We start from the raw sequence: 14,114 nt of genomic DNA, 5'->3' as shown, positions 1-14,114 counted from the left end.
CGGTTCATTGGTAGAATTTTGGGAAGATGTGGTTCATCTGTAAAGGAGACCGCTTATATAACACTAATACGACCTATTCTTGGGTACTGCTCGAGCGTTTGGGATCCGTATCAGGTCGGATTGAGGGAGGACATAGAAGCAATTCAGAGCGGGCTGCTAGATTTGTTAGTGGTAGGTTTGATCATCACGCGAGTGTTACGGAAATGCTTCAGGAACTCGGGTGGGAGTCTCTGGAGGAAAGGAGGCGTTCTTTTCGTGAATCGCTACTGAGGAAATTTAGAGAACCAGCATTTGAGGCTGACTGCAGTACAGTTTTACTGCCGCCAACTTATATTTCGCGGAAAGACCACAAAGATAAGAGAGATTAGGGCTCGTACAGAGGCGTATAGGCAGTCATTTTTCCCTCGTTCTGTTTGGGAGTGGAACAGGGAGATAAGATGCTAGTTGTGGTACGAGGCACCCTCCACCACGCACCGTATGCTGGATTACGGAGTATGTATGTAAATGTAGATGTAGATTTGGTGCCAATGTGACGTCATTAACCCACCTTCGCCCTCACAGGAACATCTGAGGTCTGGCCGTTTTCTAGCATGTGTCTACGCCTTCCTGTTTGAAGTGTTGCCGATGATGACAGTGACGTCGCAGGACGCCACGCTTTCGCACCATTACAAAGGAAGGTTATGGGCACCTTTGACAGGTATTCCGAACTTTTGTGTCACAATGGTAGATATACAATGACGGCTTTCACGACCGGATGGTACTGTTGTTGATGATTCTTCCGGGTTATATGGCCGTGGTCCATGGAATTCTTCTATTCCTAACGTTTCGTCCAATACTACGTTGGGCATCATCAGAGGTATGGCTGGTCCTGCTGAGTCCTGCCGACTGACTGATAATTCTTCCGGGTTATATGGCCGTGGTCCATGGAATTCTTCTATTCCTAACGTTTCGTACAATATTACGTTGGACATCCTCAGAGGTATGGCTGGTCCTGCTAAGTCCTGCCGAGTCAGTTCGCAGGACTCAGCAGGACTAGCCATGCCTCTGAGGATGTCCAACGTAGTATTGGACGAAATGTTAGGAATAGAAGAATTCCATGGACCACGGCCATATAACCCGGAAGAATTATCAACAACAGTACAATGGTGGATAATTACTGAGTTTCAAAAAGGTGTGGATCTCATCGGGCAGATTTCTAGAGACACGTGCGTCACCACGTGTCCGAACTGGCGAATGTAACCAGGTGGCTGGTTTCGGGAGGTGACTGACCTGGTCCCTGTCGGTGGCGGCGACCTGCAGCACGCTGAAGCCGTTGGGCAGGTTCTCGACGATGCTGATATTGTAGGCGTCGACCTCGAACTCGGGCAGGTTGTCGTTGAGGTCGAGCAGGGAGACCTCGGCGCGCGCGTGCGCGACGCGCAGCGGCCGGTCGGCCTGCGAGGCCTGCAGCTGCAACACGAGCACGCCGCTGTGGCGCTCGCGGTCCAGCTCGCGCTCCAGGAACAGCGAGCCGTTCTGCGCGTCCAGCAGGAACAGCCGCTGCTCGTTGCCCGACACGATGTCGTAGCGCAGCGGCGCGTTCAGCGACGCGTCCTGGTCGTACGCCTGGATCGGCGGCGAGAAGCGCAGCTCCTGGTGGATGCGTGCGCCCTGCACACACACAAGCCGGCACGTCCCACTCAGTACTGTCTCCCCAGCCGCAACTCCTCACGAGCACCAATCACCTTATCGTAAACAGACCCCCGCAGCAATGTTAGCAGAATTTTTGTATGACGGACGAGGTCATAAACTGCACCATTTTGAGAAACATACAGCTTTATAATGTGGCCAGCCACAGCTGTTGAAATTCGCGGTAAACTGAACTTGAATAAAATCGCAAACAGATGTTAAGTGATGATTTACTCACGACTGGTTTGGCTACATTCTGTGTCTCCGTTTGCTAATCTATGTGACACTGCTAACCACCGTCAATGCTGCATCAACACTGCGAAACTGGTCGTCAATAAATCATCGCCGTAACAGCTATATGCGGTTTTATTCGTGTTAACTTTACCATAACTGTGAGAAGGAATCCTCGTGCCTTGCAACTTTCATCAACTCGAAACTTGGTTGAACAACACAGTACATTACTACGTGTGATCCTATTGGACGTGGTATTCCCTTGCTTTTCTCCAATCTTAGAACTGACTGACTCAAGCCACTGTGCAAACCAGAATACTTCAAATTAACAAATATTTCCAGAGGCAAAAGAGGTGGTAAGTGACGGATAAAGATTCTAGGTTCGAACGTCGAGCTTTACATCCATAGTATGGGACTTAACGGAGCCACCCTTCTATTATGTGGCTAAACTGACTAGAAATAACTGGCGCTGTATTCCAGAAATTTTCCTCCATTTCACACGTTAGTGCTGCCTCAGTACAGATGCATTACAAGAGTTTCTAGTTTGGGAACTGAAAGTAGAAACAATGACCAAATTGCGAACGCAAAGAACGTACCCCAGAGAACACAGAACCGCCTTCGTAACATCAATCAGCTGTACAATTATCCATCTTCGAGTATTTATTGTTAATGACCGTGGCTGTCTGGGTACGAAGTCATAAAATTCTCGATATTTCCCAGTAGACTGATTTATTTGTGCTACTACTCGTTTGGGAAAACATCTTCAGGTACGATTAGATGAAATGTGCAAATAATCTAAGCATTTCGCTTAACCCACATGTAGATGGAAAGCAGTTTCCGGAAAAAGGAATTCGAGGGATAAATCCATGCAGTGGCGTGGGCCAAACATTTTACTGCTCCATCCAACAGTTACTATTTACGACATAAGCAGTGAAAACCGATGGTTTATGATGATAAACTGGCGCATAGCTGGTTCCCTGCTTTCACTACCAAGGCACTTCACAAAGCAAGTTATACGAGCCGTCCGACGCTAAGACCATTGCGCAACAAGAGTGACACATCGTCAGAAGAGAGTACATCTTCGGAGTTCTGCTGAGGTACGAGCGTGTGAGTGCGGTGGCGTGGTGACTCCAAACGTACTCCAAAGTTAAAGTACGAGAGACAGTATGATTCTTATGGGAGAAACGTTTAAATTGCACACAGACCCGCCGTGAAATTCTGACGGTATATACACCAAATGCAGTGTCACGCCCAGCTATAGTGAGATGCTGCAAACAATTTGACCAAAGCGTCACATATGTGAGTGATCCTGATCCACAGTACATCTCACATCTTCCACTATGAAATTTCCATCTTTTCGGCAAGTTGGAAAACATTTGAGGGAGGCGAAGGAACAGATTTTCCAATAATGAGGACGTTCACACAGTGGTTCTCCAATGGCTCCGTGACCAAGGAACGGATTTTGTCGTCGAGAAACTAAACGAGTAATAGAAGGTTCATACCGTTATTTACAGAGACGAGATATCTGTGTTGAAAAATTGTGCAATGTATTTCTGTCACCTTGAAGTGCAGCGCAGCATGCAACAAGGGTTACTTTCCCAACCATAATCACGTGTAACTTAGTTTTAAGGTCCCATCGTAGATAAATCGTTATGTCTGGTGAATGTAGGATGTCCTCTGTTTTGCTATAAAGCAGTAGTGTCAGATGATTGTAGGGGCGTAGGGTCGAGTGCCCTGATGCAGTACGCTTGCAGTTGGACATGCATCGTGTGGCATCAAACGATAAAATCATCGAACGAGTTCCAGCTATTTAAGTAAATTATTTCTTTCCAGTAAAAAACGTGCAAAGCACAAAACGTCAACCTGTGGCATGAAGTACATTGCCGACAGTGGCAATTCTTAGCAGAATTCTCTAGTCTGTGAGAATATTCCTATTTAAAGTACGCTGTTGTTATGAACTCATCAGTAACTTCTTATAAATTTGAACATTGTAAATTAGTCTTCTACAGCTACTTTCTACATCAGATATTTCGTCATAATTACGTCCTTCACCAGTAAAATACGCTCGATTTTGATTTTACATCTCTGGAATTCGATAACTTTCTGGAATTGTGGGAACAGTACATTTGTGCCGAAGGAACTGTGCACAATATTTTCTACCCAGAAGACTACTAAATAGTGAAAAACTTTCTGCATTTCGCTGACAACTAAGAGAGATGTAAACTTCGAAGATTACATATTGAAAGCAATAGTTTGACTAATAAACAGCAAACCACGTTTCGTTACCAACATCTGGAGCTTACAAAATGCCTTATTAAAATATAAACACCCTATTAAAATATAAACATTCCTTTTCAGGAGGTGAAAACGCTGTATTTTGTAGAAGTACCGTAAACATAAATGGCTTGTTTGTTCGTTTTGTTTTATTAATAATTAGTTAACATCTGCACTGTCTGTATTACCTAATTTCATGAACAGTTCTGGGCGAATCTCATATAAAGCTGAGTTTGCATAAGAGACTTGGTACGTCTAGCAAGCTAGTACTCAAGAACTGTGATGAATCAGGAAGTCAGATGTCTTACAGTTACCACCTTTCGCACGATTCACGTGCAAATGTTAGTCGCCCTCCTTAACTTTACTCTATTACTTTTTGTTTTAGTTGTAATATTTATGTTGGTAATGTTTTTGGGAGAAATACAAAGACGTGTGCTGTTGCATCTTCACCGAATCCGCAACTTATTCGGCTGCCGTGTCTGCCGTGTGTACGAAAGTTGGGCCTCTTTCCGATTAACTTCATAACGGGAAGAAAACCGCTGTTCATGTGTGTTTTACTATCACCCAGCTTTCAGAACGAAAACACCTGTTCCAGCCTGAAGACACTGCCTCACTGTCTTAGGAGACATGCGTCGATCTTCAGACTTTGTAGTTCTCGAAAGCTAAGACAACGCAATATCCCTGTTATACGTGTTCTTTAAGTCCGTGACAAAACCAGTCTCGCTTCAGTTTCCTTCAACCCTGGATTCTAAAATATAATCTTTATGCTGTGTCTCGTGGTCCTTGACACAAACGAAATTTCAGAGACCAGTTTGGCTCATAAGGTCCCACTCCATAAACATCGTCATAACAGCACGCGGATGTGTCAAATAACTGTGAACGACGGAACGGAACGTGTGTTGTTGACGCACCACTAAAGTGAAACTATGATGCAAATATGGGACACGGCAATAACTCTGCCGACCGCAGGTCCCTTACTTCCGTGACTAAAAAGAAACTTAGTAGCTGGCAAGTCAAGCGACCATTAAACATTTAAGTGTAGCTTCTACTACATTCAGTTATTCAGTAGCAAAAATCCTTTCCTATTCTATTGAAACAGACAGGCGTGATGCCTTTCTTTCTTTCTCAAAAGTGTAGCGTATATACGAGTTTCGCTAATTACTTTGCGAACGAAGTTCTGTAAAATCAAAGGTTCATATTCGGCTCGACTGGAAATGTGGTGCCTTCCCAAGGATTATCTTTCGCATTTATGTTCTCATTGCCGCAAGTTAAATGTTTTGCATTTGCTGTCATAAGCTCAACGCTGAAGCCTATGTACTCGAATCTTTATTTATTCATTTTTTAAATAATTTGTTTTTCACAACCATAAATTCTTGTACTACTGACCTTCGGGGCAGAATTTCTCTCCTTCTTTAGAAACAGACAAGCAGCGTTTTGTTGGTGCCACTGTACTGTACTGTTTGCCTTTGATGGAGATAAACACAACGATAGTAGGAACTTACTAGAAGAAGCTTTAAAATAAATTATAATCAGACCAAAGTAATATAAAATGATCGTATTAGAAAACTATTTCTTCTGGGCTGGTGTTTCCAATCACATAAAACGTTTTTAAAACGTCACTGCTTTAACAGCCAAAGATAACTATGTCTTCCAAAAAATTATTGAGAAAATATAGTAGAACTTACCAATGAAGCTGAGTTTTTGTATTTGGGACAACTGAAAATAAAAATCGCTTGGAGTGCTTTTGGTAAATTAATAGACGTTTTTAAAACTAAGATCACAAACTGTCTGGAATGGGAAGTTTATCAGATTTTGACTTTAGGCAGAAACATACAGACTTTTAGTTCAGAAACTTTTGGGTTTACAGTTATCAATTTCGATTTGTAGCACAGATGTATAGACTTTTGAGTAACGCGTGTCTCTCAGCGAGGTAATAGGGACATACACGTTGGAATCACCGTGAGAGACGGGAATACAATCCACTGCATCAGGGTATGGACTGGAGTGGGAGACGTACCTATGGTCTGGAATGAAAGTTAGAATGAGGATGGTGAATTATTTAACAGGCAGATGGGCTAAGAAAGGTCTTTAATGGATCGCGGCAGATGATAAGGCGGCGAATAGTGTATGGCATGAAACTTCCTGGCCAGATTAAAACATGTGCCGAACCGAGACTTGAACTCGAGACCTTTGCCTTTCGTGGGCAAGTGCTCTAACAAATGAGCTACCCAAGCACGACTCCGCCAGTACCTCGTCTCCTACCTTCCAAACTTTACAGAAGCTCTCCTGCGCAGGAGTGCTGTGAGGACGGGGCGTGAGTCTTGCTTGGGTAGCTCAGTTGGTACAGCACTTGCCCGCGAAAGGCAAAGATCTCGAGTTCGAGTCTCGGTCCGGCACACAGTTTAAATCTGCCACGAAGTTTCATATCAGCGCACACACCGCTGCAGACTGAAAATCTCATTCCAGTATATGGCATGTTGAACCCATGGGATAAGGGTGGTATCTTTCACTATTAATTAAAACGTCCTTGGTTCCGGGTTCGAACCTAGCAACAGCTAGTAAAAATCATCACGAATGCTGACTGAAGACTTCCAGCATTAGAAGCTCTGTCATGGGGGTTCAGGTATCGCTCTTGCCCATGGGTTGAGAAATTGCCCCTAAAAGACGGAAGAATCACCAGTGATCAATGGCATGAGGATGCAGAATGCAATGCACACCACTGCATTAAATACTAATAAGGTGTATCCACAGGACATGTGGCCTGTAACTGAAAAAAGGGTTATGATGACTTCTCCATTGGCAAAAGATTTTGGATTAGTTCCACATTCGGATCTATTGGAGGAAACTGCCAAGGGGCAGGTGATAATGAGAAAAAGATGGAATAACCAATGAAGGAGTAAAGTTATTTGAGTTGGAGCGCGGAATTGCAGGAGTTTGGACGTAGTAAGAACACTAGAAAATCTGCAAAGGGAAATGCTAAGGCTCAGTCTAGAACAGGGGTGGCCAAGAATTTGGTTAGCGTGCCGTGCCCAGGACCGAGAGTCGTAGCACTCAGCCTGGCTGACACATTTTCCCCACCGCCACGCCACGCTGTCTGAGCGTGAGGAGGGGGGGGGGGGGACTGCGAACGTGCCGCATTTAAATAGCATGCTGCTGCGCAGTATCGACTTGATAGTATAGATCAAAAGCGAACAAATTTTCGATGCTGTTTATTTTTGCCACGCTGAAGACATAATATAATTTTTATCTGGTACAAATTGTCAGCATACGGACAGACACAAGCAATTCCAAAGATTTTCGTAGTGAGGTTGCCTCATAATTGGGACTTATTTTGTTTCATAATCGAAAAATGGTCTACCACGCACATAAGATGGTCGAGATATTGCAGCACTTTTGCAACCTCATTATGGAGACCTGAAGACTCTACTTGAGAAAAGCAAAGTAGATGTTCTGGAAATTTTACCGTTAAAGAGATTTGTCTTTAAAACGAGATTTTCTTTCAGTTAATTACATCTGCACATGTACAGTGGCGCTTTCAACTGAAACAGCGAACTGTCTCGAAAACAGATGTAAGATTGGCAGAATGCCAATGAATAGACCTTTCAGTCATCTAAATTTCCAAATTCTTATTCATTGATCAACCAGTTTGACCATATATTATGCCATCTGCAGACCCCTGTGCACAGGCAACAATTGTGACAGTATGAAATACGTAAAAAAGGTGGGTTGGTTGTTTCGGGGAAGGAGACCAGACAGCGAGGTCATCGGTCTTATCGGGTTAGGGAAGGACGGGGAAGGAAATCGGCCGTGCCCTTTGAAAGGAACCATCCCGGCATTTGCCTGGAGCGATTTAGGGAAATCACGGAAAACCTAAATCAGGATGGCCGGACGCGGGATTGAACCGTCGTCCTCCCGAATGCGAGGCCAGTGTCTAACCACTGCGCCACCTCGCTCGGTCTAAAAAAGGTGGGCAGTGCAAGTCTAATTAGCAGTAATATGTAGTTACATATAACAATTCCAAACTAAACGGAAAGTAACATGAAAGTTAAAGATAAATTAAGGATTTAAGAGAACAGTTGCACACTGTATTAGTATAAACTAGGGAACAAACTAAATGTGCCATGTAATCGTAGTAGAGAACCTACTAAACGGGAGTCAATATTGCATGTTATGCATAGATAATCAGAGTTTAATGCTGATGTCAATGTCCGTGAAACACCTGGAGTAAAACAACTATAGTGATATACTGATGAGTACAAACTGAAGGTAAAATATGTAATTCTGTGTTGTGATATACTAGTAAAAAATAAACCACTTACTGGAAGTCAACCTCACAACTGTCTGTATCATCATGTCCATAAAACAAGGATATAAAGTTATGTCAATGCAATCTATCAATCACATAGTCATTAGGAGCCACTTATTTAATAAAATATTTTTAATGAACCAAACTATGAATCTGATGTAATATACCGTAACGAATTCCCACTAAACAGTAAGTATTAAAATATATCGGAAAGGGCATAACCAATGTTGTCGTGAAAGCGATAAGTCTGCTGGTATCAGGCGTGTGACTGGATGATATACCAAACCATGAAGTATGAAGCAAGTCTAAGGAAGAGTACTGCAATACAACCTCAGTACATCCGAAATACACTCATTTCAAGCAGAGCAACACCTCTATACGTCACGTAGTCCTTAAACAGGGGAAGACGAAGGATAGTATGACCTATGACAGAGAAACAACTAGAAAACATTTGTCAGAGTATTGCACACAGTGTGTGATGTGTCAGTTGGTACCTCGACGAGCAAGTGGTTAATTGAGACTATCGATGCCAAGGAATATACCAGAACACTGTGTGGGGTATTATCAAGACATTACAGGTACAGATGTGCAATCTGAATTAATAACATCTGTACTCGCATGGAAACGAATACCCGCCCCGCATTGTCAAAACAATGCAAAGAGCAAAAAGCTCGCAACACTATCACATGTGCAAAAAAGTTTGGGCTGTGAATGCTGTGAAGCACAAGTACGTAATCTATTGATGATAGTGAGTCTCCCACTGGCTCGGCGATTAGACACAGCAATGCCTATCATAGTTGGTCTGAAGATGGCTACTCGGTTGCTTGGTTGATTTGGGGGAGGGGACCAAACAGCGAGCTCATCGGTCCCATCGGATCAGAGAAGGATGGGGAAGGAAGTCGACAGTGCCCATTCAAAGGAACCATGCCGACGCTACTTGTTTTGGCCGAAACTAATTATTGAGCTCGAATAATTAAGGATTATTTTTAAGAATCCATAACCTTTAACATTTATAGGTGGCTTATCTCTAATCTGAATATGTCACAAAATAATAGAACGTACTTTACACACCGTATTCACAGTTCATCCCTCCGTAGTACTCAAAGTTTCTCCAAGCTCTTTTGTTTACATATGAAAATGACTTGCACCACATGTCAACAAGCACCTACTGATTACTTTGACTAACGTCACTTGGTGCAATATTTGACCTATGCTACTATTTACATGTTGCTGTTCTGTGTCACGTATGTCTTCCTATGGATTCTGCTTGATTTATCGTCTTCGCAGTTGTGAGAGTTGTCGAGTTAAGTACTGCAATACATATTTCAGTACAACCGTGTGCCTCAAGCCGTATTTTATTTGTATATTTCTCATATAAATGAGAAAAGTGAAGGACGAGTAAGGAAATGTCAGTAAGGCTATACCACGGTTACATATGATGATAATAGGAAGTTATCACAATAACCTTATAACGAATCTTAATAACTGATAGTGAATCTAATTACTGAATCTTCAACTGATGTTTCTTTGTAACGTTGTGACCAGTGGTGAGAAGACAGGTGGCTGTATGTCAGTTAAAGATACAGCTCAAGATAATCTGGCCGTCCCCTGCACAAACTGCCGTCTTTCGTCATAGCGGAACATGGGAGTATGGGGACAGGTTGCAGCTCCACTGAGTTAATTGAGGTCTTGTGAAGCAGACACTTATCCTGCTGTCGTGGAAGGCAACAGGCTTGAAGGGATGTAGCTGGCCCTTAAAAATTCTCACGTACTCCACTCCGTCATGGTGTCTTGGATAACAGCCACAGATCCAATTAAAGTCCAGGTGAATATTCCCCAGAGCACACTTCTGCCCCCGCCGGATTCCATCCAGGGAGCGGTGTATGTTCCGAGCAGCCGTTCACCACCATTCGGACACAACCATCGGCATGATGTAACAAAAAGCGGGACACGTTTCCATTGATACACGGTCCAACCTCGATGATACCAAGCGCACTGCTGTCGAAATTGACAATTTCATTGGGTGCACATCGGGGAAAACAGAGGTGATCACTAATGTCATGTTTACTGGTGCTCTGTCATCAGATCTGCCACATATTGTCACCTATCCTGCTTTACAGAGCAGTCAAACTTTCTATCGCATCCAGCATCACCCAGAAGTTATTTTAAAAAGAGCATAATAGCAATATTACGGGTAGTCCATCAGCTACTGTCCAGTATCTGCGTTTTTTATCTACTGAAGACGCGCAGCTTTATGTGCCGTTGTGAGCAACGGTATTTTGCGATTTGCCTGACACGATATGTCCATTCTCTGTAGTTCCGCTCGCAACAGTCACTCGGGAACTGGTTGAAAATAACCTGCATTCACTGACAACAGCACTTTCTGGGGGGTTTGAAACCGTCGCCGGAAATGGGCACACTAGTCTGCAGTTCCTGTCGGTTAGGACCATTTTTTTCACGACCACTGTTCTTACCCCGCGTCACATGCCTTTTAATGGTACACGTGGTAATTACGTTGGACAATTCGCATTGATACACCAACAAATCGTGCAACCTCATTCATGGCGTGGTCTTGGGTAACGTTCAGATAAGATAGCTCATTTCTGCCGTCACGTCACGTCTTCACTTCAAACCGCACAGCCAGCTGGCACTTCACTTACGTGACTTACGTCAGCGGTGCAACTTAGTACTAGTCCTCCATCAACTACAGCGCTCCAAAGCGACCAGTATGCTCTTTTAAACTTGCCGGCTGAACAGGCGAAATATTGTTACGCGTCTCCTGCTAGATGCACAGAAGTAAGAACAAATTCTTTTGGAGTTTACTTCGATATTCCTCGAATGACAAGGGTTCATTGTCTGCAGTTGCTAGTCTGCACCAGAAATGTTACGATAATCTCGAGGTACGGGAATAATAGCGACAAATGCTTGTACTGGTGTCGCCATCGTAAGATATAGAAGATATATGGGGTGGAACTAACATTCATCACACTTTACGGTGTTTGTTGGAAGAAACTGCTTTCGCCGTCTGAGTGGCCTGCAGGCGACGGAGGAGAATATTTGGGGAGTGACCGCTCCCGTTGTCCCTCGCCCGCCTCCGCCTGTGCTAACATCAGAGTGCGTGACACTGAGGCGGGTTGGAGAGGTTTCTAGACGAAGAGGGGAGACGAGAGCACAGGAGAAAGCAATTAGTGGGTCCTGACCGCGGCCATCTGGCATCAACACCACACGTCATGTCGACACGGAGCGGCTGTCTCTTGTCAAGAGAAGCCAAGTACTTGTGCTGTGCGCTTGCGTGTCGTACTGAATACACAATTGACTACGCAATCGCGCGTTCCCAACCAGACCATTTCCTTCTGTCGCGCAGTTCGCTCAACGCAAACTTGTTTAACGTGTGCTCCTGCAGATTAAACATTCAGTCGAACCTGCTATGACGGTTTCGGTGAGGTAGACTGGTATTGTTTGTGAACCTGATGTCTCTGCACAAATACTGCTGGCGACGGGGAAATTTAAGACCAATTTCGATTTGATAGATTTCATTATGGTGCGTAACTTAAACAAGAACGTTGATACCCAAGACTGCGAAACGTTGGAGGATTTTTGTCTTTGAATACAAAGACATAACACGAAACTAGGAAACACTGCAAATAAAAAGTAAAGAAAGTAAGTTAATGATAAACTTTTAACCCGCAGAAGGGACAGCGTAGTTGGACATTCGCAAAAGGTCCGTTTATCATGCTTGTAATGCACGACTAAATTACCTACACCAGCAGTTAAGTAATTTTCTTTTCAGTTTTCTCTTCAAGAAGGTTTTCTCTCACAGTCAGGTTTACATTGTTTGTAGTCCTTATCTTATATAAGCACAGACGAGTTCCTGTGTTGTATATTTAGCAACGCATCGTCGCGTTTTCAATTTATTTGTAATTTAAATTACTTGTGATTCACTGTCCGCCTTTCTTTGTTAACACATCATCTGATGATGACTTGATAAGCAGGCGAAAGCGATCATGATACCACTTGTGTGACCTCGACCTGAAATACATAACCAAAAAATTTGAACCCAAGAATAGTTATCAGGAATTAGCTGCAGAAAATTAAAGGCAAGCTGTGAGACACAGATTAGACTACGTAAAATACACACATCAAAAAATGTTTTCTATCACCCCGGTTCCCAGAAATCCTGAAGATAGACGTTAACTGTGGATATTGTATCACAGACACAGTCCTTTTGACTGTTCAGATATGTCATTAAACCCGCGTAAAGATATAAACAACCATGCATGAGAAGTGTCTATTAGATGGACGGGGTCTCACAGCCGATCAGTTCCAGTCATTCCACTAGGAAGGAGGTACACGGCTCGCGTTGTCTGTAGTTCAACCATGCCTACACGGTAAATGCCGCGGTTCGATCGCGACCGCATTGTTACTTTGTGCCAGGAAGGGCTCTCAACATCGGTAGTGTCCAGACGTCTCAAAGTGAACCAAAGCGATGTTGTTCGGACATGGAGGAGGTACAGAGAGACAGGAACTGTCGATGACATGCCTCGCTCAGGCCGCCCAAGGGCTATTACTGCAGTTGATGACCGCTACCTACGGATTATGGCTCGGAGGAACCGTGATAGCAACGCCACCATGTTGAATAATGCTTTTCGTGCAGCCACAGGACGTCGTGCTACGACTCAAACTGTGCGCAATAGGCTGCATGATGCGCAACTTCACACCCGACGTCCATCTTTGCAACCACGACACCACGCAGCACGGTATAGATGGGCCCAACAACATGCCGAATGGATCGCTCAGGATTGGCATCATTCTCTTCACCGATGAGTGTCGCATATGCCTTCATCTACACAATCGTCGGAGACGTATTTCGAGGCAACCCGGTCAGGCTGAACGCCTTAGACAAACTGTCCAGCGAATGCAGCAACGTGGAGGTTCCCCGATGTTTGCGGGTGGCATTACGTGGGGCCGACGTAAGCTGCTGGTAGTCATGGAAGGCACCGTACGGCTTTACGATACGTGAATGCCATCCTCCGACCGATAGTGCAACCATATCAGCAGCATACTGGCGAGGCATTCTTCTTCATGGACGACAATTCGCGCCCCCATCGAGCACATCTTGTGAATGACTTCCTTCCGGATAACGACATCGCTCGACTAGAATGGCGAGCATGTTCTCCAGACATGGATCTTATCGAACATGCCTGGGATAGATTCAAAAGGGCTGTTTATCGACCAACCATTCTGAGGGATCTACGCCGATTCGCTGTTGAGAAGTGGGACAATTTGCACCAACAGTGCCTTGCTGAACTAGTGGATAGTATGCTACGACGAATACAGGGAAACATCAATGCAAGAGGACGTGCTACGTACTGGGCATTAGAGGTACCGGTGCTTACAGCAATCTGGACCACCACCTCTGAAGGTCTCGCTCTATGGTGGTACAACAGGCAATGTGTGGTTTCATGAGCAATAAAAGGGCGGAAATGATTTTTATGTTGATCTCTATTGCAGTTTTCTGTACAGGTTGCGGAACTCTCGGAACCGAGGTGATTAAAAACTTTTTTTGATGGGTGTATAAAACAAAAATATCAGTCATTTAGTTCATCAAAAAGTAAAGCATTTCTGATAAGCGGAA

General features: G+C 44.1%; 1 protein-coding gene across 1 annotated transcript in view; it reads right to left on the bottom strand.

The window, feature by feature from the left end:
- The window catches only part of LOC124588145 (cadherin-89D), a 410,233-nt gene that overhangs the window by 134,381 nt on the left and 261,738 nt on the right, over positions 1–14,114 (bottom strand). The window contains exon 8 of the mRNA XM_047131469.1: positions 1,270–1,650. Within this exon, the coding sequence (XP_046987425.1) occupies positions 1,270–1,650 (381 nt within the window). The remainder of the gene's footprint in view (positions 1–1,269; positions 1,651–14,114) is intronic.

Source organism: Schistocerca americana, chromosome 1 (assembly GCF_021461395.2).
Source record: "Schistocerca americana isolate TAMUIC-IGC-003095 chromosome 1, iqSchAmer2.1, whole genome shotgun sequence".
Taxonomy (NCBI): domain Eukaryota; kingdom Metazoa; phylum Arthropoda; class Insecta; order Orthoptera; family Acrididae; genus Schistocerca; species Schistocerca americana.
This window is presented reverse-complemented; position numbering and strand designations above follow the sequence as displayed.